Genomic DNA, 14816 nt, shown 5'->3' with positions numbered 1-14816 from the left:
GAGCCAAGGAGGCAGTGATACAGCTGTTCCTTTTGGGGCTGGACACGTAACCATCACTTACTCTCCACTCTTTGGCCAGTTACAGATTTCTGCATTACCTACTGCCTGAAGAAGTCAAAACCTCCTCTGATGGAGACTGGGCACAGCACTAACCTGAGAAGGCAAACCTGAGCTGGTGGGATAGTTTGAGGTAGGGTCTCACTGGCATGAAACTTGACAGGTAAGCTAAGCTGGCTGGCCAGCAAGTTATAGGAACCCTTCTATTTCTCTCTCCCCAGCTCTGGGTTTACAAGTGTGTGTGTGTGTGTGTGTGTGCCCCAGTGTTGAGCTTTTTGATGTGGGTTGAAGGGTTTAAATTCAGGTTCTCATGCTTGGAAATCAAACATTGTACCAACTGGGTCAACTCCCCTGTTGAAAATATTGGCTACTCTACAAAATGTATAGTGTGTGTGTGTGTGTGTGTGTGTGTGTGTGTGTGTGTGTGTGTGTGTGTGTTGCAGGGGATGAGATCTGAGGTCTGGAACATGCTAGGTTAATAATGCTCTACCATTGAGTGTAGCATGAATCTTAAAAGCTCTTATTAATAAAAAAACAAACCCGGAGCCAGGTATTGGGGTGAACGCTGAAAGATCAGAGAAAAAGAACAAGCCACATCCAACTTCACCTTGCCAATTTCTCAGCTGATCTCGTTTCCTGAGACTGGAAGCCGCCGAATCCTCATCTGAATGGATCTCAGCTGAACTGCTGCTAAAAGCCTCAAAGCTTAAAAGGACTCTAGTTCCTGGTCCTCACGCCTTATATACCTTTCTGCTTCCTGCCATCACTTCCTGGGATTAAAGACGTGTGTCACCATGCTTGGCTGTTTCAGTGTGGCTTTGAACTCAAAGAGATCCAGACTGATTTCTGCCTCCAGAATGCTAGGATTAAAGGCATGTCTACCACTGTCTAAACCTATGTTTAATATAGGCTGTTCTGTTCTCTGACCCCCAGATAAGTTTATTAGGGTGCACAATATATTGGGGGACACACAATATCACCACATTTCCCCCTTTTTGTCTAAAATTAAAAAATGCTTATAACTAATATAAGAAAAACTATATCCAACAAGGATATACAACATATACAGTCAAGAATTACATTAACAATGTCTAGTCCATTAACAATTGAGGTGTGCTCTCAGCCCCTGCGAACCATTTAAACTATTCTACCTTTGCATAGTTTGGTAGACTTAAAACTTTTTAGAATTATTTTTACAGGGCACCCAGGCTGGCCTTGAATTTACTATGTAGCTGAGAATGGCCTGGAACTTCTGACCTTCCTGCCTCCATCTTTTGGGATTACAGAAGTGCTGGATTGTAGACTTCCAGCAAACACAACTGGCTTTATGTGATGCTGGGGGTCGAATCCAGGGTGGATGCTGGACAAGTACTCTACCAAGAGAGCTCTAGCTGAAGCATGGAGATAATTCTCTTTAAAAATTCCTATACATTTTATTTACTTGTCTAATCTGTTTCTTTACATTTATATATGCTGGTAGAAAGCATATTTTTGTAAATGCTGGCAGTATTTTAAGAATTGACTATTATCATTATTATTATTTACAGTTATGTATTTACTTGAGTAATGGTTCTCAACCTTTCTGTGATCTTTTAATACAGTTCCTCATGTAGTGGTGATCCTCCAACCATAAAATTATTTTTGGTGCTACTTCATAAGTGTAATTTTGCTACTGTTATAAATTATAATGTAAATATTTGTGTTTTTCAATGGTTTTAGGCCACCCTTGTGAAAGGATCATTCGACTCCCCCCAGAGGGGTCACAACCACTGACTAGAGTCAATTGTTCCTACATGTGACTTTGGGGATTATGCCTTCTCATGGTCGTATGCTTTTTTTTAAAATTAAATTTTTAATTTTTATTATGTATATGGATATCTTGCTTGCATGTATGTATATGGCCACAGAAGCCAGAGGAGGGCATTGGATTCCCTGGAACTGGAGTCCCAGCTGCTTTTGAGGGTGTTGGTATTTGATCCTGGATCATTTGCAACAATAAGTACTCTGAACCACTAAGTCATCTCCCCAGCCTCCTGTTAGCATTCTTGAAGGTATAGTATGAAGATTTTTGAAAGAAACTGGCCTAGACAAGCTATCTCTAACAGAGCAGGCACTCTGTTTTTTAATGTTTGCAACTTTGAAAATAAATGTTACTTTATTACTTAAGGTTTCTTTTACAAAAATATCATGACATAAAATTCCCTTTCAAGTTAAATATATCATACCCTCTGCTAGGTGGGCATACACTTTAGGTAAGAATGAAGTATTTTGACAAATGTATTTCTTCTGCACACCTTTAATTCCAGCACTCGGGAGGCAGAGGCAGGCAGATTTCTGTGAGCTTGAGACCAGCCTGGTCTACAGAGCTAGTTCCAGGACAGCCAAGAACAAAGAAACCCTGCCTTGAAAAACAAACAAACAACAACAACAACAAGCATATTTCTTAGGTTATTACAAACAAAACAGAACACCTTAAACATATGTGAAGGTAGAAATACAGCAAATACTTGTACCCTTCTTCTTCTTCTTCTTCTTCTTCTTCTTCTTCTTCTTCTTCTTCTTCCTCCTCCTCCTCCTCCTCCTCCTCCTTCTCCTCCTCCTCCTCCTCCTTCTTGACAGGATTTCTCTGTGTAGCTTTGTGCCTTTCCTGGAACTTGCTTTGTAGACCAGGCTGGCCTTGAACTCACAGAGATCCACCTGCCTCTGCCTTCTGAGTGCTGGGATTAAGGGCGTTTGCCACCAATGCCTGGCTGTACCCATCTTCTTTTACTGAGGTGGTTTGTGTTAGGATTCCGGCCACTCCTCCAGCTATATGACCGCACATGCGCAGTTCAGTAGCTAAGTAAGGGGTCTTATGTCCTGTGCACATGCGTGGTGCAGCTCTGTAAGTCCACATGTGCATATGCAGGGGAATCCTTAAAAAGCCGGTCACAGACTCCTCCCCTCTCTTCTGCTCCCTCCTCTTCCTCCCCCATCTCTCCTTCCTCCTCAGTGTCTTTCCAACAGGCCTGGCCATGCTCTCTTTTGTCCCTCCCTCTCCCTTCTAATTAAACTCTGCTCTGACAATAGGTTTTGTTGTGCCTCATGACTTTTCCTTGCAGAGTAAAAGCGCCGCATTTAAAACCAACAGTTTTTTTTTTTTAAAGATTTATTTATTTATCATGTATACAGAAGAGGACGCCAGATCTGATTACAGATGGTTGTGAGCCACCATGTGGTTGCTGGGAATTGAACTCAGGACCTCTGGAAGTGCAGTTGGTGCTCTTAACCTTTAAAACCAACAGTTTGAATAAGAAATGTCCCCTCTAGGCCTCTGTTCCCAGTTGGCACACTGTTTAGGAAGTGAGGTCTTGCTGGAGGAAGTGTGTCACTAGGGGCGGGCTTGAGTGCTCATTCTACTTCCTGTTCTCTCTCTGTCTCTTGCTTGCTGTTGAGGATATGATCTCTCAGCTTCCTCCTCCTCCTCAGCCATTCCTGCCCACTGTATTGGACTCTCAGCCCTCTTGAATCATGACCAGAATAAACCTTTGCTTCCATAAATTGTCTTGGTCGTGTTTTTGGTTTTTAATCACAGTAGCAGAAAGCCAACTAGCACAACTGCCAATGCAGTGACTTGAAACAATATAGCTTGTACTCCCAGGCTCTCGGCTTGTATTAGTTACTTTTCTGTTGCTGTGATAGAAGACTCTGACTAAAAGGAACTTAGGGGAGAATTTGGGGGGGGGGCAGGGGGAGGGACTTATGGGTCCTGCCCATCATGGTGGGGAAGGCATGGAGGCAGGGTCATGAGGCTGGCCGGGCAGTCAGGAAGCAGAGTGATCACATCTTATCAGCATACAGGAAACACAGAGAGAAAACAGGAAGTAGAGACAGGCTTATAAAACCTCCTGTAGTAAATATTATTTTAAGTTGTGTTACTTTTGTTTGTGTTGCATTTGTTTAACTCTGTGAAGCTGTGTTACCGTGCCTGTCTAAAACACCTGGTGGTCTAATAAAGAACTGAACGGCCAATAGCAAGGCAGGAGAAAGGATAGGCGGGGCTAGCAGGAAGAGAGACATAATATATATGGAGAAAACTGGGAGAAGGGGAGCTAGGAACAAGAGAGGAAGAAGGACTCCAGAGGCCAGACACCCAGCTACACAGTAAGCCACAGAGTAAGAATTAGATTTATGGAAGTAAGAGAATGGGAAAAGCCCAGAGGCAAAATATAGAGGGGATAATTTGAGAAAAGCTGGCTAGAAACTAAGCCAAGTTAAGGCCGGGCATTTATAATTAAGAATAAACCTCTGTGTGAGAATTTATTTGGGAACTGGGTGGTGGGCCCCCCCAAAAATAGTAAAAAAACAACTACACCTCCAAACCCTCCCCTAGCGATATATTTCCTCCATCAAGGCTCCACCTCCTAAAAGTTCCATGACCTTCAGAAACAGCAGCACCAGCTGGGAACTAAGTATTCAAATATGTGAGCCGGTGGGGTGCATCTCATTCAAACCCTACGGTTCTTACCCTGCCCTAATCTTCACTGGCCAAATTCGTACCTCACCCTAGACTTGCCCGCATTTGATGCCATGATGTAGGAAGACCTGAAGTCTCTCCTCTGGTGGTTGACAGAGACCAGTTGGGCCAGTTGCCAGAGTGACATCAGGTCACCTCTGATGTTATCGTATTTCCATCGGTATGCTAAATGACATCCCGCCAGTGTCCTGGAGGTTGACAACTGTCATTACAGTAGCCTGAGAAAACTGCAGACATGTGATGAGTCCCAGAAAGGTATCTCAGCCCATCCTCAGAAAAGATAAGATACAATGTTCCTTCCCGCTATTAGCCTATTCCACCCCGAGTTGGTCTTCCTTTCTATTGTAACCTGCCCGTGTGTGGGGCTTAGGAAGCTGACTTATCAGCCTGCTTCCCACTCCTGTTCTCCATAGACAGGCAGACAGCAGCATGGTGGGACTCTGAGGAGAGTTTGGGCACGGGGTGTGTGTCCCCCCGTCCGTCCCTTCTTACAGTTTTTTTTTAATTATTTATTTTATATGTGAGGGTGTAGGATGATCTAGAACTGGAGTTATAGACAGTTGTGAGCTGCCATGTGGGTGCTGGAAATTGAACCCCGGAGCCATCTCTCCAGCCCTTCTTACAGGTTTTAAAGGAGGGAAGGAGATAGAAATGTTTCCTCTTTTGGCCTGCCGTTGCTAGTGGTAGCCAGTGAGCGGCAGTTAAAGACTGTCAGGTGACAGATAAACATCTTTTGTGGTGGCCATTCCTGGAGGTCTGCAGGGTGGGGAAATCGATAATAGAGAAACAAGTTCCTTTACTTCGGAGAACCAAATTTCTTCAGCTGTCGTTTTGTAATCAAAATGGAGGTGCTTTGCCTGATGGCATGGTCATAGCTAACACAGATGACCCTGAATTCCTGATCCTCCTGCCGCCACCTCCCAAGAGCTGGGATTACAGGTGTGCACAGCCACACACACAGCCCACTTTTCTTGCTCTGTTGTGTGTGGTGCATGTAGCAGAGTGTGCAGGTGCATGTGCATTCAGAAGCCAGAGCAAGACGTCCAGCGTCTTTATCACTCTCCTTGTTCTTTTGGGCAGTGTCTCTTCCACAGGCAGGACGTCTCATTTCAGCTTGCCAGAGAGCTATTGTGATCTGCCTATCCTTGCCCCCCCAGTGCTGGGGTTATAAGTACCAACAGCCATGCCTGGCTTTTTCTGCTGTGCCGGGCATTTGAACTTACTTCATGCTTGCACGCAAGCACTGCTATCCACTGAGCATCTCCCTAGACCCTTTCCCTTATTCTTGGCCAAGAGTAAAGAGTGTCCTTTGCAGTTGGGGCTGGGTCTTGTTACTGGTTCCATAATTCCAAGGAGAAAAAGGACCCAGTTTTAGACGGAAACTTAGATACAGCTTTTACTTCCATCTTCAGTAAATATGGTCAGTCCAAACCTCCCTTCCCTCCTTCCACTGGTGATGTTCTGCCCTCCTTCTGCCCCCCACCCCACACACATAGGGCTGGAGATGGTTCTTGACTCGTGATTGGCCCCAAAGGATGAGATTGTGTCCACTTAGCTAATACAAATGATTTCCACATCCCCCAGCCTTCATCTTGACCATCTTACTGGTCTCTTTGCCATGAAGGGTAGCAAATCCATAGAATCTGGAATCAGGGCATCTTTTTGGGGTCTTGATTCTGCTACACAATGTCCACCCAGCCTTCTTGCTTCAGTGTGAAGCGTGACACCTGTGTGTCTACTTCTCTAACTTTCTCCCCTAAAGACAAATTCTAAAATCTGCTGTGAAACCAACCCTCAGAAATTCTACCATTTGCATGTAAGTACTCTGATAGGGACCTTAGGTAAACATGACTGAAAACGGAGGACAGTGGTACACACCTGTGATTCTACCCTTCCTGAGGCTGAGGATTGTCAGTTCAAAGCCAGCCTGGAAAAAGCAAGGCATTGTCTCAAAAACAAAAACAAAACAAAACCCATGATAAAAAAAAAAAAAGCATTATCTAGCAAGATAATTAATAATAATTAATTACTTATTAATTAGTATTTCTCCAATGTCATTTAACATCCAGCCTATATTATATTTCCCAATGTGTTCACAAATGTCTTTTAAAAAAAAAAAAAAGGTTGATTGGGGACCTGGGGATTGCTCTGTGGATAAAGGCACTTGTAGCCAAGTGTGATGCCCGAAGTTTGATCCCTGGTCACCACATGGTGGAAGAAGGGACCCACTGGTAAGGTGTCCTCTGATCCCTTTTGCACCAACAGTGAGCACTGGTGTGCCCAGGTGCACTGGGTGGGGGGGGGATAAAATGTAACAGAGTTCTTTGTATCAGATTGAACCATCAAACAAGGCCCACAGACGGCATTTTGCTAACTTGTATCTCCAGTCTTCTCTGACTGCTCTCCCTCTGACACACCCCGCCCTGCCCTGCCGCCAGCTATTTAACATTTTCATTTAAATTAAGGAAAAACCTTTTTGAGACAGGGATGCTATATGACTCAGGTTGGTGCTGGACCGGGGATCTCCTGCCTCAGCCTCCTCCTGAGAGCTAGGACTTTTAGAGTGTTCCACCCGGCCCCGCGCCGCCACAGCTACTTTTTTTTTTTTTTTTCGACTTTTCTTTTTTTTCCTTCCTTCTCGCTCTGTAGACAGCTGCTCGACTCACAGGATCCCCCTCTGCTCCGTCTGAAAAACGTGCCACCACTGCCGCCACAGCTACTTTTGAGTCAAGATTGTTTATAGTCTTCAGGAGCTCGGCTTTCTGGCTCTGGCTGATGGCTTCCTGGTGTGTTATCTACCCAGCATGCTCTTTTGGCTCCGTTATTTCTTAAACTCTTTGTTGACTGATTTAGTCCCCCTACCCCACTCCCGACCTCCATTACATCAGTATGGAAATGCCTTACTTTGGCGATGTTAAGAGTTGCTCATCTGGGCCCAGTGGTGGTGGTGGTGGTGGTGGTGGTGGTGGTGGTGGTGGTGGTGGTGGTGGTGGTGGTGGTGCACTTGGAGGCAGAGCCGGGTGGATCGAGGCCAGCCTGCTCTACAGTGCAAGATTCAGGACAGGCACCTAAACTACACGGAGAAACCCTGTCCAAAAAAAAAAAAAAAAAAAAAAAAAAAAAAAAAAAAGTTGTTCACCCGGATAGAGTCGAAATGACTATAGGCTTATAGTGTTTTTTAGTAGATAGCGAGCATTTACTGCATGCTTAAGGCACCCCAGACGTTGTTCTGGTTTGTCACTCTGTGGCTTATTCTACAAACCACACTCAGATTTGCAGAACTGGACCGGCATTCGCTGGCTGGAAGCCAGCACATAGTTTCGCAAGCATAGGTTAAGTGACCCTGGTGCTGTTTTACAGGCTTAACCTAAGAATTATTTAAAATAGTGGATGTGCGAGTATCCAAAGTTGAACAAGCTAGTATTCTTGTCGCTGAAAAGAAATGGGACCCCACAACAAACCTTTGGCCGGCTCATATACACATGAGTATTTTACACTTGAATATTTTTCCAAAAGGCCCTTGCGGGGCTTGGGAGATGACAGAAGACCGAAGAAACAATCGCTCCAGACGGGCGGCCGGAAGGACTCTGGCGGCTTCCTGCGTTGATTCCCGAGACGGTGCCACCGACTGGGACTTTGACCGCAGGGCGTGGGGTGGCGGCTCCACTGCAACCACTGTGCAGCGCGCAGGCCTTGAGGTCTCCGGGCGAGCGGCTCGGTCCCCAACGGGTCCATCCTCCATTCGTGCATCACCACCAGCGTCTGGCGCGTTCTTCCTGCCGCCGCCCTGTGCAGCGACTTCCCGGAGGCGCCACGATCCCCCGGCTGGAGGAAGGGCGCAGCCGGGCCCCGGAGGATGGCACCGGAGAGCTGAGGCCGCCGCAGCTCCGCGTAGGTTTCCATCTTTATCTCCCTCGGCTCTTCCGAGGCCTCCCGCAGCCGGCGTTCCACAATCTGGGCGCCGGCATTGGAGGGCTCCGGGTTTCTGAGATGATTGACATCTGGACTCCACTGCCCAACGCTGGGGCTGCAGCGCCAGCCGGGGTCCCCCAGGGCTGCGACCGAGGTCCCAGGGAGGGTCCTAGGATCCAGGGTCTTCCCCGTGGCTTTGCTTCCATGGCTTTGCGCCCTGCAGAACTCAGGGGTAAAGTAAGGTGAAAGAGTGGGTCCTGTGCCCCGCCACATTTATACTTCAAGGTCAACTGCCGTTTCTTATTAAATGTTTGAAACTTCATGGTCCTTGTACTACAGCAAGTTAAATCTGAAGGAAAAAAAAAAAAAAAAAAAACAAAAACCCAGCTTTCTGGGAACATTATTCACCGAGAAAGCTGTCTTCTTGTAGGGCTATCTCAGCTACTCCCCAAACTGAAAAACAAAACAAAACAACAAAGCAAATCATCATTTAAAAAGATTACTTAAGATGTAAATATTCACAAGTCAATAGCGATTGATGAGATTGTGTTAATAATATAGTTAAGATTATAAGCAGTCAGGAGAGGTGCATTTAAGTATTACTTTTTGTGTTGTTTTGGAGGAAGTTTTAAATATTTAATGATAGTTTTGAAATTATGAATCAGTCAGGGAAGAAAAAATCTTTTGCTTTCAGTTGTAGATTGTGATGATTCGTGCGTGTTGGGTAGCATAGAACAATACCTCTATTTGTTTTATATAACAATACCTCCATTTGTTTTATATAAGCATTTTTATACCATTATTCAAACAAAACAAAACAAAACAAACCCTGTGTGTGGTGAGTGGTTTTTTGTCAGCCTGGTACAAACCTAGACATATTTGGGAGGAGGAAATCTCGGAGGAGAAATTGCCCCCATCAGATTGGTCTGCAGGAAAGTTTGTGGGGCGTTTTCTTGGCTAATGATTGATGTGGGAGGGCCCATTGAGGCACCCCTGGGCAGAAAGTGAACAAGCCAGGGTGAGAAAGTCAGCACTCCTCCATGGTCTCTGCTTCGGTCGCCTCTAGGTTGCCTGGAGTTCTTGTCTTGTTTTCCCTCAATGGACAATAACCTGGGGAATGTAAACCAAATAAGCCTGTTCCCCCCGAAGTTGCTTATGGTTATAGTGTTTATATAGAAAGCAAACTAAGACAAGTTGATTGTGGTGTGGGGAATCAAAAGTATTCTCCATTGAACTATATTCCTAGCCCTAGGAAAAAAAAAAAAAACAGGTCTTGGAATCCATAATGCCAGTCATTAATAAAAAATATTTCCGCTTTCTTGTTATTTTCACAGTCAGGTAACTTGTTGATAGTTCACTAAATAAAATCTAGTTCAGCATCAAAACACATTTTCTGTTTTATTTCAGATGACTGTGGTCTGATTTTGGAATGCAGATGCCAACTTGGGGCCTTGGTACCCAACTCAGCCTAGGAGCAGCGGTCTATAGAAGGTGAGGGGTTTATTGACTCTCCGGGCAAACAGGGCAAGCTCTCTCTCTCTCTCTCTCTCTCTCTCTCTCTCTCTCTCTCTCTCTCTCTCTCTCTCGCTCTCTCGCTCTCTCTCGCTCTCTCTCTCGGTTTAAATCCAAATCCTCAGATCTTTTTAGTTAGAGTGATGACTTCCCACAGGCTTGGATCGCCTGAGTGGAGCAACCAAGAAGTTACTTCAGTTTTCTGCTTGTTTCTCTCTGAAAACTTCCCCCAGAGAGCCTCAAGGGAGGAACGCCATTACTCCCTCCTAAGGCTGAGTGAGCCTGGGTTTTCCTCTGCAGAGTTCCATATGGGATGGATGAAAAGTCATTCTGTGTACCTACTTAACCTTTAAACCTTTTTGTCAAAGCCAAGCAGGAGTAACTTCTAAATCTCCACTTGTTGCCTTGTTGCTGTGATTGTAGTGTTTTTTTTTTTTTTTTTTTTTTTTTTTTGGTTTTTTCGAGACAGGGTTTCTTTGTGTAGCTTTGCGCCTTTCCTGGAACTCACTTGGTAGCCCAGGCTGGCCTCGAACTCACAGAGATCCGCCTGCCTTTGCCTCCCGAGTGCTGGGATTAAAGGCGTGTGCCCGCCGCCCGGCCGCCCCCCCCCCCCCCCCCCCCCCCCCCCCCGCCCCCGCCGCCGCCCGCCTGGCCGCCCGCCGCCGCCGCGCGCCGCCAGTCCGCCTGCCGCCGCCACCACCACCCGGCTTGTGTAGTTTTGTTTTTAAGGCTTTAGTATCAGGTAATTTTGCAAGGGAGAGAGGGAGGGAGGATATATATTCTACACACACACACCTGCTGAGTGGGCTCACAGGATTGGCTGAGCTGTGTCTGAGCCTTTGCCCTGATTTTGGTGCCGGGAAGCTAGAGGTCTGCACCTTTGTGCCTGACACCTGCCCTCCAGCGCTCCAGCCTTCTTCCTCCTTGCTTGGTCACACCCATTAGCTCCTGAGTCACAACTGCTCAAACAGGGTTCTCTGGTGAGAGGAAGTGTGTGTGTGTAGGAGAGCAGAGATCTAGTTACCATTCTGGAATTTCATCATCTTGGGAAACACCGGAAAGCAAGCTTTTGATGAGTGTCAGCCAGGTGGGACTCCACAGCAAGGCCACACAGGTGCTGTTACATCAGCATCCTTGGTCTTGAGTCTGAAACAGGCCAGAGGGATGTCCAGATGGAGACTGATACTTTCTCGGCGTTGGCATCGGCTCAGCACTGGCTTTACAGGGAGGAGGTGGGAGTAGGGTGGTTCCTCATCCTGTTGTTTAGGCCAGCCCTGGCTTACGTTGTTAAAGTTCCTGGGGGTGGGGGTGGGGAAGCCATCCCTACATTAAACATCCTATAAGTCTCATTAATAATTGTGGAGAGTTGGAATATTGCAGACCTAGAGGCAAATTATCTTAGTCCCCTAAATAGACATTTACCTAACTCCATGTTTGACCTAATATCCCAGTGACTCTTAGGTAGATCCCTTTGGAGTATATGGTGGTTTGAATGAGAATGGCCCGGCCCCCACATTTGAATGCTTGGTCCCCGGTTAGTGGAACCATTTGGGAAGGATCAGAGATGATGGCCTTGTTGGAGTAGATGTGACCTTATTGGAGGAGGTGAGTCATTGGGATTAGGATTTGAGGTTTTGAAAGCCCAGGCCAGGTCCAGTCTCTGCCTGCTGATCAGGATGTAAAACTCTCAGCTGCTGCTCCCCTGCTGATCAGTATGTTAAACTCTCAGCTACTGCTCTAGTGCCATGCCTGTCTATTTCCTCCATGGTGATCAAGGATTAATCCTCTAAAACTATAAGCAAGTCTCCAATTAAATGCTTTCTTTTTCTTTTATAAGAGTAGCCTTGGTCATGGAGTCTCTTCACATCAATAGAACAGTAACTAAGACAGAGTATAAGAACAGACAACCTGATTTCCGCTAACCCCAAATCCGAGAATGTCATCAGATAACATCTGCACCTGATGTTGCCGCTGGGGTTTCCTGTCTTTTTAGTAACCCACCTACCCCCTGAGGTTCCACCAATGTGTTTGAAAGTGTCTTGACTTATAATTTCTTTGTTGTGTTTCTGTGAAACTGTTACCATATTGGAGTGTGCTATGTGGAGCTCCTGGGCTGGGCTCACACATATTTGGCTCTAGAATGACCTATCTCTTATTCCTTTTGATGTGACAGTTGTGTTTTTTGCACCATCCATGCCCTGGCCTAGTTTATATTATTATTCATGCCATTGTTTGACACTTAAAGGTGTCCCTAGTTGAGAGGCAGTCTATGGAGATTCTGGTCCCTTGGCACTTGTGGTTTGGTAGAGAAAACTGAGTAGTGAAGGGTTATCAGTAAACAAGTTAAGGAGCAGGCTTCCACTGTGGCCTGCGACCTGGTGATAACGATGCTGTGGGTTCTCTCTCTCTTCTTTCTTTTTTTTTTTTTTTTTGTGGTTTTTCAAGACTGAGTTTCTCTGTGTAGCCCTGGCTGTCCTGGAACTTGCTCTGTAGACCAGGCTGGCTACAAATTCACAGAGATCCACCTGCCTCTGTCTCCTGAGAACTGGGATCAAAGGGCCTGTGCCACTACCACCTGGCATACTGTGGATTTTCTGAGAAAGGTTCCAGGAGAAGTTGATTCCACTTTGCAGGCAAGACTGCCTTAGATATTCTTTGGGGGAAGGATGTACTTAATATTTATCATGCCTGCTATAACCTCTTCAATCAAGTGCTTAATATAAAGTACGAAGACAGAGGAATGAGGGGCCTGGTGTGGCTCTGTGGTTGGGTGCTTGATGAATAGAGCAGGTGGGAGATTTTTGAGTTCAATTCTCACCACCAAAACCCAAACAAAGCCTAACAGAAGTAAGAAAGTCCCCAGGGTCACCCATTTTATCTTCTCTTTTTATTCCCCATCCTTTTTTTTTTTTTTTTAACAGTCACAAAGGATTATAGCAGAAGCTTCTCATTTCTCCATTTTTCAATTCTGCAACCATTTGTTAACTTTGGACAATGGTTCCAAGTATGTATTCGCTCGCTTGTTTTCTTTTTCTTTTTTGTATTTAGACAGGATTTCACTTTGTAGCCCCAGCTGGCCTGGAACATACTATGTAGACCAGGTTGGCCTCAAACTCACAGAGATCCACCTGCTTCTGCCTTCTGAATGTTTGGATTAAAGGTGTGCACCACCACACCTGGCCTCTCTTTATTTTTCTTTGGATAAAGTGTTTTTTTATCTATCTATCTATTTATTTATTTTTGTTTTTCAAGACAGGATTTTCTCTGTGTAGTTTTGGTTCCTGTCCCAGATCTCACTCAGCAGACCAGGCTGGCCTTGAACTCACAGAGATCTGCCTGGCTTTGCCTCCTGAGTGCTGGGATTAAAGGTGTGCACCACCACCACCACCACCACCACCACCACCACCACCACCACCACCACCACCGCCGCCCGTCTGGATAAGGTTTTCAAAGTCCTTCATCCTCTGCATTATGGCTCAGTGCACTGTGAAATGAGCCAGGCACTTTGATTTCTGTGCTGTGGATGTGAGTAGTCCTAAAGCCTGGAGTTCACAGAGACAATTGTTGATCCTCCTCTAGCACTGTGTGTGTTCATGATTCTGTGCCTACAAACCAATACAGTCCTGGGTTCATGTCTAAAAGCCAACCGCACAGACATGTTGTTGTTACCTTTCTCTGTTAGTTCAGTTGGGATCCCTGGTCACTGTTGTCCATGGACTCACTTCCTATGGTGGCTTCTCTGATGCCCAGGCTCTCTGTGGCCTGCAGGCCATTGTCTTTCTCACCCAATCATGAGCACATGCTGAGGAATTCTGAAGTATCTAGAATGAAGCTCAAATCATATCTCAGGATATCTTTTCACCAACTTGGATGTCTCAAAAACCTGCTTCCTATACAGGATGCAAGGTTACCCAAGAGTCAGGATGAGCACAGAAACGTTCTAAATGTCCTTCAGAAAATCCCTGGCACATTGGGGTCATGTGAAAGAAGGACATCTGGACTTTGAAGACTAATTTGTAGGGCAAAACATCTTTGTGGAAACATGCCAATCATGTCTCCGGGATTTTTCTTTCCTTCTTCCTTGTAGGTATAACGAAGGGCTGGGCCCGTCTCCACCACCCTCCTCAGGCTTCTACAGTGGGTTCTTGATGAACTTGGTCGTCTTCTGCCAGCAACTCCTGGGCAGGAGACATGGCTCTGGACATCAGATGGGGACGGAGAAGACAGAACTTCCACCCACTGAGCAGAGCATTGCTGCTGAAACTCACAGTCATTATCATCTCCGTGCTTCTGTTTTGTGAATATATCATCTATTACATAGTCATCTTTCGGTGCCGATGGCCTGAGGTGAAGACGTTAGCTCATGGTGATAGGCAGGAGCCGGTGCTGAAGGCCATGTTTCTGGCTGACACTCATTTGCTTGGGGAAATACGAGGCCACTGGCTGGACAGATTACGGAGGTAAGAGGTGAAGGGGGAAATCCTTCTGGAATTCTGTAGACAGAAAGGCATGGCCCTGACCCCACGGGTCAGCCAGGAAGCTTCTGGTGATAGCTGCATTTCCTTCTAAGGTCACACAGGGGATTTTGAATTTTCTTCTACTAATTATTAAGCACGTATTATACGCAGAGCCCTGTAATTAGGGTGTGGTCTGGGCTGCTGACTAGTTCTGGGAGTTTGGCAAGACTCTATCTAAGTCCTGCCTCCTTGTCAATCACTGGGTCGTAGTACCGGAAATCTCGCAGCTGTGTGGAGAAGGCACCCACACAGGCTCCAGGATGTGAGAGTGGACCCTGGGCATGAGGGTGCAGATCTGCATC

At 46.0% G+C, this 14816-nt stretch overlaps 1 protein-coding gene across 3 annotated transcripts in view; it reads left to right on the top strand.

The window, feature by feature from the left end:
• Mppe1 (metallophosphoesterase 1) overlaps positions 1–14816 on the top strand; it is a 31853-nt gene that overhangs the window by 861 nt on the left and 16176 nt on the right. For 2 of the 3 annotated variants that reach the window (XM_028856209.2, XM_028856208.2), the window contains exons 1-3: positions 8376–8464; positions 9893–9976; positions 14085–14457. In XM_028856209.2, coding sequence (XP_028712042.1) covers positions 14189–14457 — 269 coding nt within the window. In that variant the 5' untranslated portion in view covers positions 8376–8464; positions 9893–9976; positions 14085–14188. Of the gene's footprint in view, positions 1–79; positions 221–8375; positions 8465–9892; positions 9977–14084; positions 14458–14816 lie in introns of those variants that run through there. The other variant, XM_037197183.1, reaches the window with a different exon arrangement.

The sequence above is a fragment of the Peromyscus leucopus genome, chromosome 19 (assembly GCF_004664715.2).
Source record: "Peromyscus leucopus breed LL Stock chromosome 19, UCI_PerLeu_2.1, whole genome shotgun sequence".
In the NCBI taxonomy this organism is placed as follows: Eukaryota; Metazoa; Chordata; class Mammalia; order Rodentia; family Cricetidae; genus Peromyscus; species Peromyscus leucopus.
This window is presented reverse-complemented; position numbering and strand designations above follow the sequence as displayed.